Raw genomic sequence first — 17,881 nt, 5'->3', positions numbered from 1 at the left:
GAACATCTTTGTATCAAGCGACTTGAAATTTTGCACACAAATACTAGATGCCAGAACAAAACGAGCAGTGTAAACCAAATTGGCGTATGTCTTTTAGTTTTTTATACGCGAACGAAAATGCATGTTTGGAACTATGGTGGCTATTAAGGTAGGGCGGAATTAAGTAAATTTGAGAGTTGTCCGCCTGTGATTTAAACATTTTTGTATCAAGCGACTTGAAATTTTGCACACAAATACTAGATGCCAGAACAAAACGAGCAGTGTAAACCAAATTGGCGTATGTCTTTTAGTTTTTTATTCGCGAACGAAAATGCATGTTTGAAACTATGGTGGCTATTAAGGTAGGGCGGAATGGAATAAATTTGAGAGTTGTCCGCATGTGATTTGAACATTTTTGTATCAAGCGACTTGAAATTTTGCACACAAATACTAGATGCCAGAACAAAACGAGCAGTGTAAACCAAATTGGCGTATGTCTTTTAGTTTTTTATACGCGAACGAAAATGCATGTTTGGAACTATGGTGGCTATTAAGGTAGGGCGGAATTAAGTAAATTTGAGAGTTGTCCGCCTGTGATTTAAACATTCTTGTATCAAGCGACTTGAAATTTTGCACACAAATACTAGATGCCAGTACAAAACGAGCAATGTAAACCAAATTGGCGTATGTGTTTTAGTTTTTTATTCGCGAACGAAAAGGCATGTTTGACACTATGGTGGCTAAGGTTCGGCGGAATTAGGTAATTTTTAGAGTTGTCCGCCTGTGATTTGAACATTTTTATATCAAGCGACTTCAAATTTTGCACACAAATACTAGATGCCAGTACAAAACGAGCAGTGTAAACCAAATTGGCGTATGTCTTTTAGTTTTTTCTTCGCGAACGAAAACGCATGTTTGACACTATGGTGGCTAAGGTTTGGCGGAATTAAGTAATTTTGGGAGTTGTCCGCCTGTGACTTAAACATTTTTATATCAAGCGACTTGAAATTTTGCACACAAATACTAGATGCCAGTACAAAACGAGCAATGTAAACCAAATTGGCGTATGTCCTTTAATTTTTTATTCGCGAACGAAAACGCATGTTTGACACTATGGTGGCTATTAAGGTATGGCGGAATGGAATAAATTTGAGAGTTGTCCGCCTGTGATTTGAACATTTTTGTATCAAGCGACTTGAAATTTTGTACACAAATACTAGATGCCAGTACAAAACGAGCAGTGTAAACCAAATTGGCGTATGTCTTTTAGTTTTTTCTTCGCGAACGAAAAGGCATGTGTGGAACTATGGTGGCTAAGGTTTGGCGGAATTAAGTAATTTTGAGAGTTGTCCGCCTGTGACTTGAAGATTTTTATATCAAGCGACTTGAAATTTTGACACAAATACTAGACGCCAGAACAAAACGAGCAGAGTAAACCAAATTGGCCTATGTCTTTTAGTTTTTTATTCGCGAACGAAAATGCATGTTTGAAACTATGGTGGCTATTAAGGTAGGGCGGAATGAAATAAATTTGAGAGTTGTCCGCCTGTGATTTGAACATTTTTGTATCAAGCGACTTGAAATTTTGCACACAAATACTAGATGCCAGAACAAAACGAGCAGTGTAAACCAAATTGGCGTATGTCTTTTTGTTTTTTATTCGCGAACGAAAATGCATGTTTGGAACTATGGTGGCTATTAAGGTAGGGCGGAATGAAATAAATTTGAGAGTTGTCCGCCTGTGATTTGAACATTTTTGTATCAAGCGACTTGAAATTTTGCACACAAATACTAGATGCCAGAACAAAACGAGCAGTGTAAACCAAATTGGCGTATGTCTTTTAGTTTTTTATTCGCGAACGAAATGCATGTTTGAAACTATGGTGGCTATTAAGGTAGGGCGGAATGAAATAAATTTGAGAGTTGTCCGCCTGTGATTTGAACATTTTTGTATCAAGCGACTTGAAATTTTGCACACAAATACTAGATGCCAGAACAAAACGAGCAGTGTAAACCAAATTGGCGTATGTCTTTTAGTTTTTTATTCGCGAACGAAAATGCATGTTTGAAACTATGGTGGCTATTAAGGTAGGGCGGAATGAAATAAATTTGAGAGTTGTCCGCCTGTGATTTGAACATTTTTGTATCAAGCGACTTGAAATTTTGCACACAAATACTAGATGCCAGAACAAAACGAGCAGTGTAAACCAAATTGGCGTATGTCTTTTAGTTTTTTATTCGCGAACGAAAATGCATGTTTGAAACTATGGTGGCTATTAAGGTAGGGCGGAATTAAATAAATTTGAGAGTTGTCCGCCTGTGATTTGAACATTTTTGTATCAAGCGACTTGAAATTTTGCACACAAATACTAGATGCCAGAACAAAACGCGCAGTGTAAACCAAATTGGCGTATGTCTTTTAGTTTTTTATTCGCGAAGGAAAATGCATGTTTGGAACTATGGTGGCTATTAAGGTAGGGCGGAATTAAGTAATTTTGAGAGTTGTCCGCCTGTGATTTAAACATTTTTGTATCAAGCGACTTGAAATTTTGCACACAAATACTAGATGCCAGAACAAAACGAGCAGTGTAAACCAAATTGGCGTATGTCTTTTAGTTTTTTATTCGCGAACGAAAATGCATGTTTGGAACTATGGTGGCTATTAAGGTAGGGCGGAATTAAGTAAATTTGAGAGTTGTCCGCCTGTGATTTAAACATTTTTGTATCAAGCGACTTGAAATTTTGCACACAAATATAAGATGCCAGAACAAAACGAGCAGTGTAAACCAAATTGGCGTATGTCTTTTAGTTTTTGATTCGCGAACGAAAATGCATGTTTGACACTATGGTGGCTAAGGTTGGGCGGAATTAAGCAATTTTGAGAGTTGTCCGCCTGTGATTTGAACATTTTTATATCAAGCGACTAGAAATTTTGCCCACAATTGCTATATGCCAGTACAAAACGAGCAGTGTAAACCAAATTGGCGTATGTCCTTTAATTTTTTATTCGCGAACGAAAACGCATGTTTGACACTATGGTGTCTATTAAAGGTATGGCGGAATTGAATAAATTTGAGAGTTGTCCGCCTGTGATTTGAACATTTTTATATCAAGCGACATGAAATTTTGCACACAAATACTACATGCCAGTACAAAACGAACAGTGTAAACCAAATTGGCGTATGTCTTTTAATTTTTTATTCGCGAACGTAAATGCATGTTTGACACTATGGTGGCTATTAAGGTTGGGCGGAATTAAATAAATTTGAGAGTTGTCCGCCTGTGATTTAAACATTTTTGTATCAAGCGACTTGAAATTTTGCACACAAATACTAGATGCCAGTACAAAACGAGCAGTGGAAACCAAATTGGCGTATGTCCTTTAATTTTTTATTCGCGAACGAAAATGCATGTTTGACACTATGGTGGCTATTAAGGTATGGCGGAATGGAATAAATTTGAGAGTTGTTCGCCTGTGATTTAAACATTTTTGTATCAAGCGACTTGAAATTTTGCACACAAATACTAGATGCCAGTACAAAACGAGCAGTGTAAACCAAATTGGCGTATGTCCTTTTAGTTTTTTAATCGCGAACGATAACCCATGTTTGAAAGTATGGTGGCTAAGGTGGGGCGGAATTAAGTAATTTTAAGAGTTGTCCGCCTGTGATTTGAACATTTTTATATCAAGCGACATGAAATTTTGCACACAAATACTACATGCCAGTACAAAACGAACAGTGTAAACCAAATTGGCGTATGTCTTTTAATTTTTTATTCGCGAACGTAAATGCATGTTTGACACTATGGTGGCTATTAAGGTTGGGCGGAATTAAATAAATTTGAGAGTTGTCCGCCTGTGATTTAAACATTTTTGTATCAAGCGACTTGAAATTTTGCACACAAATACTAGATGCCAGTACAAAACGAGCAGTGGAAACCAAATTGGCGTATGTCCTTTAATTTTTTATTCGCGAACGAAAATGCATGTTTGACACTATGGTGGCTATTAAGGTATGGCGGAATGGAATAAATTTGAGAGTTGTCCGCCTGTGATTTAAACATTTTTGTATCAAGCGACTTGAAATTTTGCACACAAATACTAGATGCCAGTACAAAACGAGCAGTGTAAACCAAATTGGCGTATGTCTTTTAGTTTTTTATTCGCGAACGAAAATGCATGTTTGACACTATGGTGGCTATTAAGGTATGGCGGAATGGAATAAATTTGAGAGTTGTCCGCCTGTGATTTAAACATTTTTGTATCAAGCGACTTGAAATTTTGCACACAAATACTAGATGCCAGTACAAAACGAGCAGTGTAGACCAAATTGGCGTATGTCCTTTAATTTTTTATTCGCGAACGAAAATGCATGTTTGACACTATGGTGGCTATTAAGGTATGGCGGAATGGAATAAATTTGAGAGTTATCCGCCTGTGATTTAAACATTTTTGCATCAAGCGACTTTAAATTTTGCGCACAAATACTAGATGCCAGTACAAAACGAGCCGTGTAAACCAAATTGGCGTATGTGTTTTAGTTTTTTATTCGCGAACGAAAACGCATGTTTGACACTATGGTGGCTAAGGTTTGGCGGAATTAAGTAATTTTGGGAGTTGTCCGCCTGTGACTTAAACATTTTTATATCAAGCGACTTGAAATTTATCACACAAATACTAGATGCCAGTACAAAACGAGCAGTGCAAACCAAACTGGCGTATGTCTTTTAGTTTTTTATTCGCGAACGAAAATGCATGTTTGAAACTATGGTGGCTATTAAGGTAGGGCGGAATGAAATAAATTTGAGAGTTGTCCGCCTGTGATTTGAACATTTTTGTATCAAGCGACTTGAAATTTTGCACACAAATACTAGATGCCAGAACAAAACGAGCAGTGTAAACCAAATTGGCGTATGTCTTTTAGTTTTTTATTCGCGAACGAAAGTGCATGTTTGAAACTATGGTGGCTATTAAGGTAGGGCGGAATGAAATAAATTTGAGAGTTGTCCGCCTGTGATTTGAACATTTTTGTATCAAGCGACTTGAAATTTTGCACACAAATACTAGATGCCAGAACAAAACGAGCAGTGTAAACCAAATTGGCGTATGTCTTTTAGTTTTTTATTCGCGAACGAAAATGCATGTTTGAAACTATGGTGGCTATTAAGGTAGGGCGGAATGAAATAAATTTGAGAGTTGTCCGCCTGTGATTTGAACATTTTTGTATCAAGCGACTTGAAATTTTGCACACAAATACTAGATGCCAGAACAAAACGAGCAGTGTAAACCAAATTGGCGTATGTGTTTTAGTTTTTTATTCGCGAACGAAAATGCATGTTTGAAACTATGGTGGCTATTAAGGTAGGGCGGAATGAAATAAATTTGAGAGTTGTCCGCCTCTGATTTAAACATTTTTGTATCAAGCGACTTGAAATTTTGCCCACAATTGCTATATGCCAGTACAAAACGAGCACTGCAAACCAAATTGGCGTATGTCTTTTAGTTTTTTTTTCGCGAACGAAAACGCATGTTTGGAACTATGGTGTCTAAGGTTGGGCGGAATTAAGCAATTTTGAGAGTTGTCCGCCTGTGATTTGAACATTTTTATATCAAGCGACTAGAAATTTTGCCCACAATTGCTATATGCCAGTACAAAACGAGCAGTGTAAACCAAATTGGCGTATGTCCTTTATTTTTTATTTGCGAACGAAAACGCATGTTTGACACTATGGTGTCTATTAAGGTATGGCGGAATTGAATAAATTTGAGAGTTGTCCGCCTGTGATTTGAACATTTTTGTATCAAACGACTTGAAATTTTGCACACAAATACTAGATGCCAGTACAAAACGAGCAGTGTAAACCAAATTGGCGTATGTCCTTTTAGTTTTTTAATCGCGAACGATAACGCATGTTTGAAAGTATGGTGGCTAAGGTTGGGCGGAATTAAGTAATTTTGAGAGTTGTCCGCCTGTGATTTGAAAATTTTTATATCAGGCGACTTGAAATTTTGCACACAAATACTAGATGCCAGTACAAAACGAGCAGTGTAAACCAAATTGGCGTATGTCTTTTAGTTTTTTCTTCGCGAACGAAAAGGCATGTGTGGAACTATGGTGGCTAAGGTTTGGCGGAATTAAGTAATTTTGGGAGTTGTCCGCCTGTGACTTGAACATTTTTATATCAAGCGACTTGAAATTTTGCACACAAATACTAGACGCCAGAACAAAACGAGCAGAGTAAACCAAATTGGCGTATGTCTTTTAGTTTTTTATTCGCGAACGAAAATGCATGTTTGAAACTATGGTGGCTATTAAGGTAGGGCGGAATGAAATAAATTTGAGAGTTGTCCGCCTGTGATTTGAACATTTTTGTATCAAGCGACTTGAAATTTTGCACACAAATACTAGATGCCAGAACAAAACGAGCAGTGTAAACCAAATTGGCGTATGTCTTTTAGTTTTTTATTCGCGAACGAAAATGCATGTTTGAAACTATGGTGGCTATTAAGGTAGGGCGGAATGAAATAAATTTGAGAGTTGTCCGCCTGTGATTTGAACATCTTTGTATCAAGCGACTTGAAATTTTGCACACAAATACTAGATGCCAGAACAAAACGAGCAGTGTAAACCAAATTGGCGTATGTCTTTTAGTTTTTTATTCGCGAACGAAAATGCATGTTTGGAACTATGGTGGCTATTAAGGTAGGGCGGAATGAAATAAATTTGAGAGTTGTCCGCCTGTGATTTGAACATTTTTGTATCAAGCGACTTGAAATTTTGCACACAAATACTAGATGCCAGAACAAAACGAGCAGTGTAAACCAAATTGGCGTATGTCTTTTAGTTTTTTATTCGCGAACGAAAATGCATGTTTGAAACTATGGTGGCTATTAAGGTAGGGCGGAATGGAATAAATTTGAGAGTTGTCCGCCTGTGATTTAAACATTTTTGTATCAAGCGACTTGAAATTTTGCACACAAATACTAGATGCCAGAACAAAACGAGCAGTGTAAACCAAATTGGCGTATGTCTTTTAGTTTTTTATTCGCGAACGAAAATGCATGTTTGGAACTATGGTGGCTATTAAGGTAGGGCGTGTTATATATTGTGTTTGTGTTGCAATTACCACGTGTGCTCGTTGAAGCGTAACGACCGCTTTATAAGCACTCTGTATGCCGGAGAGGTCATTACAATAAATTACTCGAGGAAAGCGTGTATGTGGCTGTACCTGAAGGCAAATACTTTACACTGGCGACGAGGATGGGATCGTCTTACTTGGGAAGTGTTGGTGACTTTTGTGCTGAAACGGAAACATGGCCAACGTACGTGGAAAGAATTGAACAGTTCTTCAAAATTAATGACATTCCTAATGACAAAAAGGTACCGGCGCTTTTGAATTTTGTTGGTGCTAAGACATACAGTCTTTTGAAAGATTTGGTTGCACCCTCCAAAACTTACTCAAAAACGTACAAGGAAATTGTGAAAATTTTAACAGAACATTTTTGCCCTACGACCCTCAAAATTTCTGAACGTTTTAAATTTGGAAAGCGTGATCAAATTCCTGGAGAATCTGTAAATCAGTATGTTGCTGTTATCAGAAAGTTAAGTGAAAATTGTCAGTACGGTGATTTTTTGGACGATGCATTAACTCAAAGATTTGTTTGTGGTATACTTTCGGAGACCACACAGCGGCGTTTGTTAATTGAAAGTAATTTGAACTTTTCCCAAGCCGTGCTAATAGCTAACACTTTGGAAAAAGCCGATGCTGATACAAAAATAATGAGAAATAATGACATGTCCATTAACAAGTTTAGTAGAAATGAAAATCTAAGAAACCGAAGAGCGTGTGGCAGATGTGGTCGCTCTGGTCATGAAGAATTCAATTGCTTTTTCAAAAGTGCCACGTGTTACAAGTGTGGAAGAATTGGTCATATTGCATCGACTTGTCGGAATCGAAGCAAGCGAAATTTAAACTACATTGCTTCCGAAGATCAACAGGTGCCAGTAAAATGTTGTTTAAATTCCATTGGTGTTACAGAAAATGATAATATAGTGCTTCGACCCCTAATTAACGGAAAACCTGTTATAATGGAACTAGATACTGGGTCTGCACTGTCTATTATGTCCGAAGCTGATTACAAAAATTTGTTTAAAGGCTCCACACTTCAACCAACAAGCATTGTTTTAAAAACTTATTCAAATGAGAGAATCATTCCTCTGGGGTTTCTGCGAGTTACGGTGGAATACCGATCTACCCGTTTATACTTGAACCTTTATGTTGTGGAAATAAATGGTCCGACTTTATTTGGTCGTGAGTGGCTGCGTGCCTTTTGTAAATCTGGAAGTCATGAAGTTTTTAGTTGTTTGAAGTTTAATGTAACAAACTGTCCGCTGGTCACCGAGTTTCCAGAGGTGTTTGATGACAAATTAGGAACATTAAAAGAAATAAGAGGAAAATTATATCTTAAATCTAACGCAAAACCTGTTTTCTGTAAGGCCAGATCACTTCCATACTCCATAAAGCAAAAAGTTGAAGCTGAATTAGAGAGGCTGACATCTGAAGGGATATTGGAGTCCGTTCCTTACAGTGAGTGGGCAACCCCTGTCGTACCCGTGTTGAAAAAGGATGGCTCCGTAAGATTGTGCGGAGATTTTAAAGTAACTTTAAATCCAGTCTTAAACATAGAGCAATATCCCTTGCCTAAAGTAACTGATATTTTTGCCACGTTAGCTGGAGGAAATCGTTTTACAAAACTGGATTTAAAAAATGCGTATTTGCAAATGACAATGGAAGACGAATGTAAACATTTGCTTACCATTAATACGCACAAAGGACTCTTTCGTTACAACCGCCTAGTTTTTGGGGTAGCTTCAGCCCCGGCATTATGGCAAAAGGCTATGGATCAAGTGTTGCAAGGGTTAAAAGGAGTACAATGTTTATTGGATGATATGATAATAACTGGAGCAACAGATCTAGAACATACAGAAAATCTGCGAAATGTTCTCCAGCGATTGTCGTCTTATGGGTTAAAAGTCAATCCGAACAAGTGTGAGTTTTTCAAGAATCAAATTGAATTTTGTGGCCATGTTGTAGATAAAGAGGGATTGCATAAATCACAAGATAAAATTGAGGCGGTCACGAATTGTCCGACCCCACAGAATGTGTCCCAGCTTCGTTCGTTCCTTGGCCTAGTTAATTATTATCATCGATTTTTGCCCAATCTGTCATCTTTGTTGCATCCGTTATGTGAACTTTTAGAGAAAGGTCGTAGATGGAACTGGTCCTTGGAATGCATTCAGTCATTTGATAAAGCTCGTAAACTGATGGCTTCTGATAAGGTTCTTACGCATTATGACGTAAATTTGCCAATTAAGTTAGCATGTGATGCATCGCCATACGGCATTGGTGCAGTTATGTCACATGTAATGCCGGAAGGCATTGAGCGACCAATTGCGTACATCTCGAGATCTCTGTCTAAGTCCGAGAAAAACTATTCGCAAATTGATAAAGAAGCTTTAGCAATTGTGTGGGCTGTGCAAAAGTTTCACATTTACTTGTTTGGTCGACATTTTACGCTAGTGACTGACCACGAGCCTCTCACTTCTATATTTCATCCAAAAAGAAGCATTCCTGTAATGTCGGCACAACGTTTGCAACGTTATGCCATTATTTTATCCGGCCACAATTATTCCATCGAATACCGCAGTACAACTCAACACGGCAACGCTGATTGTTTGTCTAGATTACCGCAAGGTTCCACTGAAACCTCGTGCGATGCTGCAAGCAATTTTTATTTTAAGCAGATTGACTTTTTGCCTGTAACGGCCGAGGATATTGCTAAACACACACGTTCAGATAAAATTTTGTCACGGGTGTTTGCTTGCGTGACATCGGGCAATTGGGTGCCGGAAAGTGCCAATATGCCATATTATTATCGAAGAAATGAGTTATCCACATTTTACGGATGTTTGGTTTGGGGACCCAGAGTGGTTATTCCAGAAAATCTAAGGTCCTCTATTTTGCAGGAATTACACAACGGACACCTGGGTGTTGTGAAAATGAAACAAATCGCACGAAATTACGTCTGGTGGCCCAACCTTGATAAACATATTGAAGAATTGTCCAAGAACTGTTCGGGGTGCTTACAAAATAGGAACGTACCACCTGTAGTAAAATACCACCCCTGGCAAACTTGTGTTAAACCATGGCAACGCATACATATAGACTTTGCAGGTCCTGTGGAAAACCACATGCTCTTGGTGATCGTGGATGCCTATTCTAAGTGGCCAGAGGTAATCCCAATGCATTCCACCACGGCGGCTGCAACTATAGACGAACTTCGCAACGTTTTCTCGAGGAACGGTATTCCGGAAAAGATTGTTTCTGACAATGGTCCTCAATTCATTTCACAGGAGTTCCAGACGTTCCTGAAGATGAACGGTATTCGTCATATGAAGACTGCTCCATACTCACCAGCCACAAACGGCCAAGCGGAGAGATTTGTACAAACCGTAAAGAGAGGTTTACAGTCGATGTCAAACGAAACCGGGAGCATCAAAAGCAAACTGTCAAGATTTTTGCTGTCCTACCGCAATGCTCCTCATGCATTGTTAGGAGAGTCCCCTGCCAAGCTGTTCATCAAGCGCAATCTGAGAACCCGCCTGGATCTTGTTCAACCCGCGGGAGAGGGAAGGGTCGAGAAATGTGTAGAATGGTATGGTGGCTATTAAGGTAGGGCGGAATTAAGTAATTTTGAGAGTTGTCCGCCTGTGATTTAAACATTTTTGTATCAAGCGACTTGAAATTTTGCACACAAATACTAGATGCCAGAACAAAACGCGCAGTGTAAACCAAATTGGCGTATGTCTTTTAGTTTTTTATTCGCGAACGAAAATGCATGTTTGGAACTATGGTGGCTATTAAGGTAGGGCGGAATTAAGTAATTTTGAGAGTTGTCCGCCTGTGATTTAAACATTTTTGTATCAAGCGACTTGAAATTTTGCACACAAATACTAGATGCCAGAACAAAACGAGCAGTGTAAACCAAATTGGCGTATGTCTTTTAGTTTTTTATTCGCGAACGAAAATGCATGTTTGAAACTATGCTGGCTATTAAGGTAGGGCGGAATTAAATAAATTTGAGAGTTGTCCGCCTGTGATTTGAACATTTTTGTATCAAGCGACTTGAAATTTTGCACACAAATACTAGATGCCAGAACAAAACGCGCAGTGTAAACCAAATTGGCGTATGTCTTTTAGTTTTTTATTCGCGAACGAAAATGCATGTTTGGAACTATGGTGGCTATTAAGGTAGGGCGGAATTAAGTAATTTTGAGAGTTGTCCGCCTGTGATTTAAACATTTTTGTATCAAGCGACTTGAAATTTTGCACACAAATACTAGATGCCAGAACAAAACGCGCAGTGTAAACCAAATTGGCGTATGTCTTTTAGTTTTTTATTCGCGAACGAAAACGCAAGTTTGGAACTATGGTGGCTAAGGTTGGGCGGAATTAAGCAATTTTGAGAGTTGTCCGCCTGTGATTTGAACATTTTTATATCAAGCGACTAGAAATTTTGCCCACAATTGCTATATGCCAGTACAAAACGAGCAGTGTAAACCAAATTGGCGTATGTCCCATATTTTTTATTCGCGAACGAAAACGCATGTTTGACACTATGGTGTCTATTAAGGTATGGCGGAATTGAATAAATTTGAGAGTTGTCCGCCTGTGATTTGAACATTTTTGTATCAAGCGACTTGAAATTTTGCACACAAATACTAGATGCCAGTACAAAACGAGCAGTGTAAACCAAATTGGCGTATGTCCTTTTAGTTTTTTAATCGCGAACGATAACGCATGTTTGAAAGTATGGTGGCTAAGGTTGGGCGGAATTAAGTAATTTTGAGAGTTGTCCGCCTGTGATTTGAAAATTTTTATATCAGGCGACTTGAAATTTTGCACACAAATACTAGATGCCAGTACAAAACGAGCAGTGTAAACCAAATTGGCGTATGTCTTTTAATTTTTTATTCGCGAACGAAAATGCATGTTTGAAACTATGGTGGCTATTAAGGTAGGGCGGAATGAAATAAATTTGAGAGTTGTCCGCCTGTGATTTGAACATTTTTGTATCAAGCGACTTGAAATTTTGCACACAAATACTAGATGCCAGAACAAAACGAGCAGTGTAAACCAAATTGGCGTATGTCTTTTAGTTTTTTATTCGCGAACGAAAATGCATGTTTGAAACTATGGTGGCTATTAAGGTAGGGCGGAATGAAATAAATTTGAGAGTTGTCCGCCTGTGATTTGAACATCTTTGTATCAAGCGACTTGAAATTTTGCACACAAATACTAGATGCCAGAACAAAACGAGCAGTGTAAACCAAATTGGCGTATGTCTTTTAGTTTTTTATTCGCGAACGAAAATGCATGTTTGGAACTATGGTGGCTATTAAGGTAGGGCGGAATGAAATAAATTTGAGAGTTGTCCGCCTGTGATTTAAACATTTTTGTATCAAGCGACTTGAAATTTTGCACACAAATACTAGATGCCAGAACAAAACGCGCAGTGTAAACCAAATTGGCGTATGTCTTTTAGTTTTTTATTCGCGAACGAAAATGCATGTTTGGAACTATGGTGGCTATTAAGGTAGGGCGGAATTAAGTAATTTTGAGAGTTGTCCGCCTGTGATTTAAACATTTTTGTATCAAGCGACTTGAAATTTTGCACACAAATACTAGATGCCAGAACAAAACGAGCAGTGTAAACCAAATTGGCGTATGTCTTTTAGTTTTTTATTCGCGAACGAAAATGCATGTTTGAAACTATGCTGGCTATTAAGGTAGGGCGGAATTAAATAAATTTGAGAGTTGTCCGCCTGTGATTTGAACATTTTTGTATCAAGCGACTTGAAATTTTGCACACAAATACTAGATGCCAGAACAAAACGCGCAGTGTAAACCAAATTGGCGTATGTCTTTTAGTTTTTTATTCGCGAACGAAAATGCATGTTTGGAACTATGGTGGCTATTAAGGTAGGGCGGAATTAAGTAATTTTGAGAGTTGTCCGCCTGTGATTTAAACATTTTTGTATCAAGCGACTTGAAATTTTGCACACAAATACTAGATGCCAGAACAAAACGCGCAGTGTAAACCAAATTGGCGTATGTCTTTTAGTTTTTTATTCGCGAACGAAAACGCAAGTTTGGAACTATGGTGGCTAAGGTTGGGCGGAATTAAGCAATTTTGAGAGTTGTCCGCCTGTGATTTGAACATTTTTATATCAAGCGACTAGAAATTTTGCCCACAATTGCTATATGCCAGTACAAAACGAGCAGTGTAAACCAAATTGGCGTATGTCCCATATTTTTTATTCGCGAACGAAAACGCATGTTTGACACTATGGTGGCTATTAAGGTATGGCGGAATTGAATAAATTTGAGAGTTGTCCGCCTGTGATTTGAACATTTTTGTATCAAGCGACTTGAAATTTTGCACACAAATACTAGATGCCAGTACAAAACGAGCAGTGTAAACCAAATTGGCGTATGTCCTTTTAGTTTTTTAATCGCGAACGATAACGCATGTTTGAAAGTATGGTGGCTAAGGTTGGGCGGAATTAAGTAATTTTGAGAGTTGTCCGCCTGTGATTTGAAAATTTTTATATCAGGCGACTTGAAATTTTGCACACAAATACTAGATGCCAGTACAAAACGAGCAGTGTAAACCAAATTGGCGTATGTCTTTTAATTTTTTATTCGCGAACGAAAATGCATGTTTGAAACTATGGTGGCTATTAAGGTAGGGCGGAATGAAATAAATTTGAGAGTTGTCCGCCTGTGATTTGAACATTTTTGTATCAAGCGACTTGAAATTTTGCACACAAATACTAGATGCCAGAACAAAACGAGCAGTGTAAACCAAATTGGCGTATGTCTTTTAGTTTTTTATTCGCGAACGAAAATGCATGTTTGAAACTATGGTGGCTATTAAGGTAGGGCGGAATGAAATAAATTTGAGAGTTGTCCGCCTGTGATTTGAACATCTTTGTATCAAGCGACTTGAAATTTTGCACACAAATACTAGATGCCAGAACAAAACGAGCAGTGTAAACCAAATTGGCGTATGTCTTTTAGTTTTTTATTCGCGAACGAAAATGCATGTTTGGAACTATGGTGGCTATTAAGGTAGGGCGGAATGAAATAAATTTGAGAGTTGTCCGCCTGTGATTTGAACATTTTTGTATCAAGCGACTTGAAATTTTGCACACAAATACTAGATGCCAGAACAAAACGAGCAGTGTAAACCACATTGGCGTATGTCTTTTAGTTTTTTATTCGCGAACGAAAATGCATGTTTGAAACTATGGTGGCTATTAAGGTAGGGCGGAATGGAATAAATTTGAGAGTTGTCCGCCTGTGATTTGAACATTTTTGTATCAAGCGACTTGAAATTTTGCACACAAATACTAGATGCCAGAACAAAACGAGCAGTGTAAACCAAATTGGCGTATGTCTTTTAGTTTTTTATACGCGAACGAAAATGCATGTTTGGAACTATGGTGGCTATTAAGGTAGGGCGGAATTAAGTAAATTTGAGAGTTGTCCGCCTGTGATTTAAACATTTTTGTATCAAGCGACTTGAAATTTTGCACACAAATACTAGATGCCAGTACAAAACGAGCAATGTAAACCAAATTGGCGTATGTGTTTTAGTTTTTTATTCGCGAACGAAAAGGCATGTTTGACACTATGGTGGCTAAGGTTCGGCGGAATTAGGTAATTTTTAGAGTTGTCCGCCTGTGATTTGAACATTTTTATATCAAGCGACTTGAAATTTTGCACACAAATACTAGATGCCAGTACAAAACGAGCAGTGTAAACCAAATTGGCGTATGTCCTTTTAGTTTTTTAATCGCGAACGATAACGCATGTTTGACACTATGGTGGCTAAGGTTGGGCGGAATTAAGTAATTTTGAGAGTTGTCCGCCTGCGATTTGAAAATTTTTATATCAGGCGACTTGAAATTTTGCACACAAATACTAGATGCCAGTACAAAACGAGCAGTGTAAACCAAATTGGCGTATGTCTTTTAGTTTTTTCTTCGCGAACGAAAAGGCATGTGTGGAACTATGGTGGCTAAGGTTTGGCGGAATTAAGTAATTTTGGGAGTTGTCCGCCTGTGACTTGAACATTTTTATATCAAGCGACTTGAAATTTTGCACACAAATACTAGACGCCAGAACAAAACGAGCAGTGTAAACCAAATTGGCGTATGTCTTTTAGTTTTTTATTCGCGAACGAAAATGCATGTTTGAAACTATGGTGGCTATTAAGGTAGGGCGGAATGAAATAAATTTGAGAGTTGTCCGCCTGTGATTTGAACATTTTTGTATCAAGCGACTTGAAATTTTGCACACAAATACTAGATGCCAGAACAAAACGAGCAGTGTAAACCAAATTGGCGTATGTCTTTTAGTTTTTTATTCGCGAACGAAAATGCATGTTTGAAACTATGGTGGCTATTAAGGTAGGGCGGAATGGAATAAATTTGAGAGTTGTCCGCCTGTGATTTGAACATTTTTGTATCAAGCGACTTGAAATTTTGCACACAAATACTAGATGCCAGAACAAAACGCGCAGTGTAAACCATATTGGCGTATGTCTTTTAGTTTTTTATTCGCGAACGAAAATGCATGTTTGGAACTATGGTGGCTATTAAGGTAGGGCGGAATTAAGTAATTTTGAGAGTTGTCCGCCTGTGATTTAAACATTTTTGTATCAAGCGACTTGAAATTTTGCACACAAATACTAGATGCCAGAACAAAACGAGCAGTGTAAACCAAATTGGCGTATGTCTTTTAGTTTTTTATTCGCGAACGAAAATGCATGTTTGGAACTATGGTGGCTATTAAGGTAGGGCGGAATTAAGTAAATTTGAGAGTTGTCCGCCTGTGATTTAAACATTTTTGTATCAAGCGACTTGAAATTTTGCACACAAATATAAGATGCCAGAACAAAACGAGCAGTGTAAACCAAATTGGCGTATGTCTTTTAGTTTTTTATTCGCGAACGAAAATGCATGTTTGGAACTATGGTGGCTAAGGTTGGGCGGAATTAAGCAATTTTGAGAGTTGTCCGCCTGTGATTTGAACATTTTTATATCAAGCGACTAGAAATTTTGCCCACGATTGCTATATGCCAGTACAAAACGAGCAGTGTAAACCAAATTGGCGTATGTCCTTTAATTTTTTATTCGCGAACGAAAACGCATGTTTGACACTATGGTGTCTATTAAAGGTATGGCGGAATTGAATAAATTTGAGAGTTGTCCGCCTGTGATTTGAACATTTTTGTATCAAGCGACTTGAAATTTTGCACACAAATACTAGATGCCAGTACAAAACGAGCAGTGGAAACCAAATTGGCGTATGTCCTTTAATTTTTTATTCGCGAACGAAAATGCATGTTTGACACTATGGTGGCTATTAAGGTATGGCGGAATGGAATAAATTTGAGAGTTGTCCGCCTGTGATTTAAACATTTTTGTATCAAGCGACTTGAAATTTTGCACACAAATACTAGATGCCAGAACAAAACGAGCAGTGTAAACCAAATTGGCGTATGTCTTTTAGTTTTTTATTCGCGAACGAAAATGCATGTTTGACACTATGGTGGCTATTAAGGTATGGCGGAATGGAATAAATTTGAGAGTTGTCCGCCTGTGATTTAAACATTTTTGTATCAAGCGACTTGAAATTTTGCACACAAATACTAGATGCCAGAACAAAACGAGCAGTGTAAACCAAATTGGCGTATGTCTTTTAGTTTTTTATTCGCGAACGTAAATGCATGTTTGAAACTATGGTGGCTATTAAGGTAGGGCGGAATTAAGTAATTTTGAGAGTTGTCCGCCTGTGATTTAAACATTTTTGTATCAAGCGACTTGAAATTTTGCACACAAATACTACATGCCAGTACAAAACGAGCAGTGTAAACCAAATTGGCGTATGTCTTTTAGTTTTTTCTTCGCGAACGAAAAGGCATGTGTGGAACTATGGTGGCTAAGGTTTGGCGGAATTAATTAATTTTGGGAGTTGTCCGCCTGTGACTTGAACATTTTTATATCAAGCGACTTGAAATTTTGCACACAAATACTAGACGCCAGAACAAAACGAGCAGAGTAAACCAAATTGGCGTATGTCTTTTAGTTTTTTATTCGCGAACGAAACTGCATGTTTGAAACTATGGTGGCTATTAAGGTAGGGCGGAATGAAATAAATTTGAGAGTTGTCCGCCTGTGATTTGAACATTTTTGTATCAAGCGACTTGAAATTTTGCACACAAATACTAGATGCCAGAACAAAACGAGCAGTGTAAACCAAATTGGCGTATGTCTTTTAGTTTTTTATTCGCGAACGAAATGCTTGTTTGGAACTATGGTGGCTATTAAGGTAGGGCGTAATGAAATAAATTTGAGAGTTGTCCGCCTGTGATTTGAACATTTTTGTATCAAGCGACTTGAAATTTTGCACACAAATACTACATGCCAGTACAAAACGAGCAGTGTAAACCAAATTGGCGTATGTCTTCTAGTTTTTTCTTCGCGAACGAAAAAGCATGTGTGGAACTATGGTGGCTAAGGTTTGGCGGAATTAATTAATTTTGGGAGTTGTCCGCCTGTGACTTGAACATTTTTATATCAAGCGACTTGAAATTTTGCACACAAATACTAGATGCCAGAACAAAACGAGCAGAGTAAACCAAATTGGCGTATGTCTTTTAGTTTTTTATTCGCGAACGAAAATGCATGTTTGAAACTATGGTGGCTATTAAGGTATGGCGGAATGAAATAAATTTGAGAGTTGTCCGCCTGTGATTTGAACATTTTTG

At 38.0% G+C, this 17,881-nt stretch overlaps 1 protein-coding gene across 1 annotated transcript; it reads left to right on the top strand.

Annotated features, from left to right (window-relative positions):
- Nucleotides 1-7,241: 7,241 nt before the first annotated feature.
- On the top strand, nucleotides 7,242-8,169 carry LOC145909230 (uncharacterized). The gene is made up of 2 exons (XM_082996561.1): nucleotides 7,242-7,979; nucleotides 8,137-8,169. The coding sequence occupies exons 1-2, from the start codon at nucleotides 7,242-7,244 to the stop codon at nucleotides 8,167-8,169; spliced, it is 771 nt and encodes a 256-aa protein (XP_082852687.1).
- Nucleotides 8,170-17,881: the final 9,712 nt, after the last annotated feature.

This window comes from Ascidia mentula, chromosome 7, assembly GCF_947561715.1.
Source record: "Ascidia mentula chromosome 7, kaAscMent1.1, whole genome shotgun sequence".
NCBI lineage: Eukaryota > Metazoa > Chordata > Ascidiacea > Phlebobranchia > Ascidiidae > Ascidia > Ascidia mentula.
This window is presented reverse-complemented; position numbering and strand designations above follow the sequence as displayed.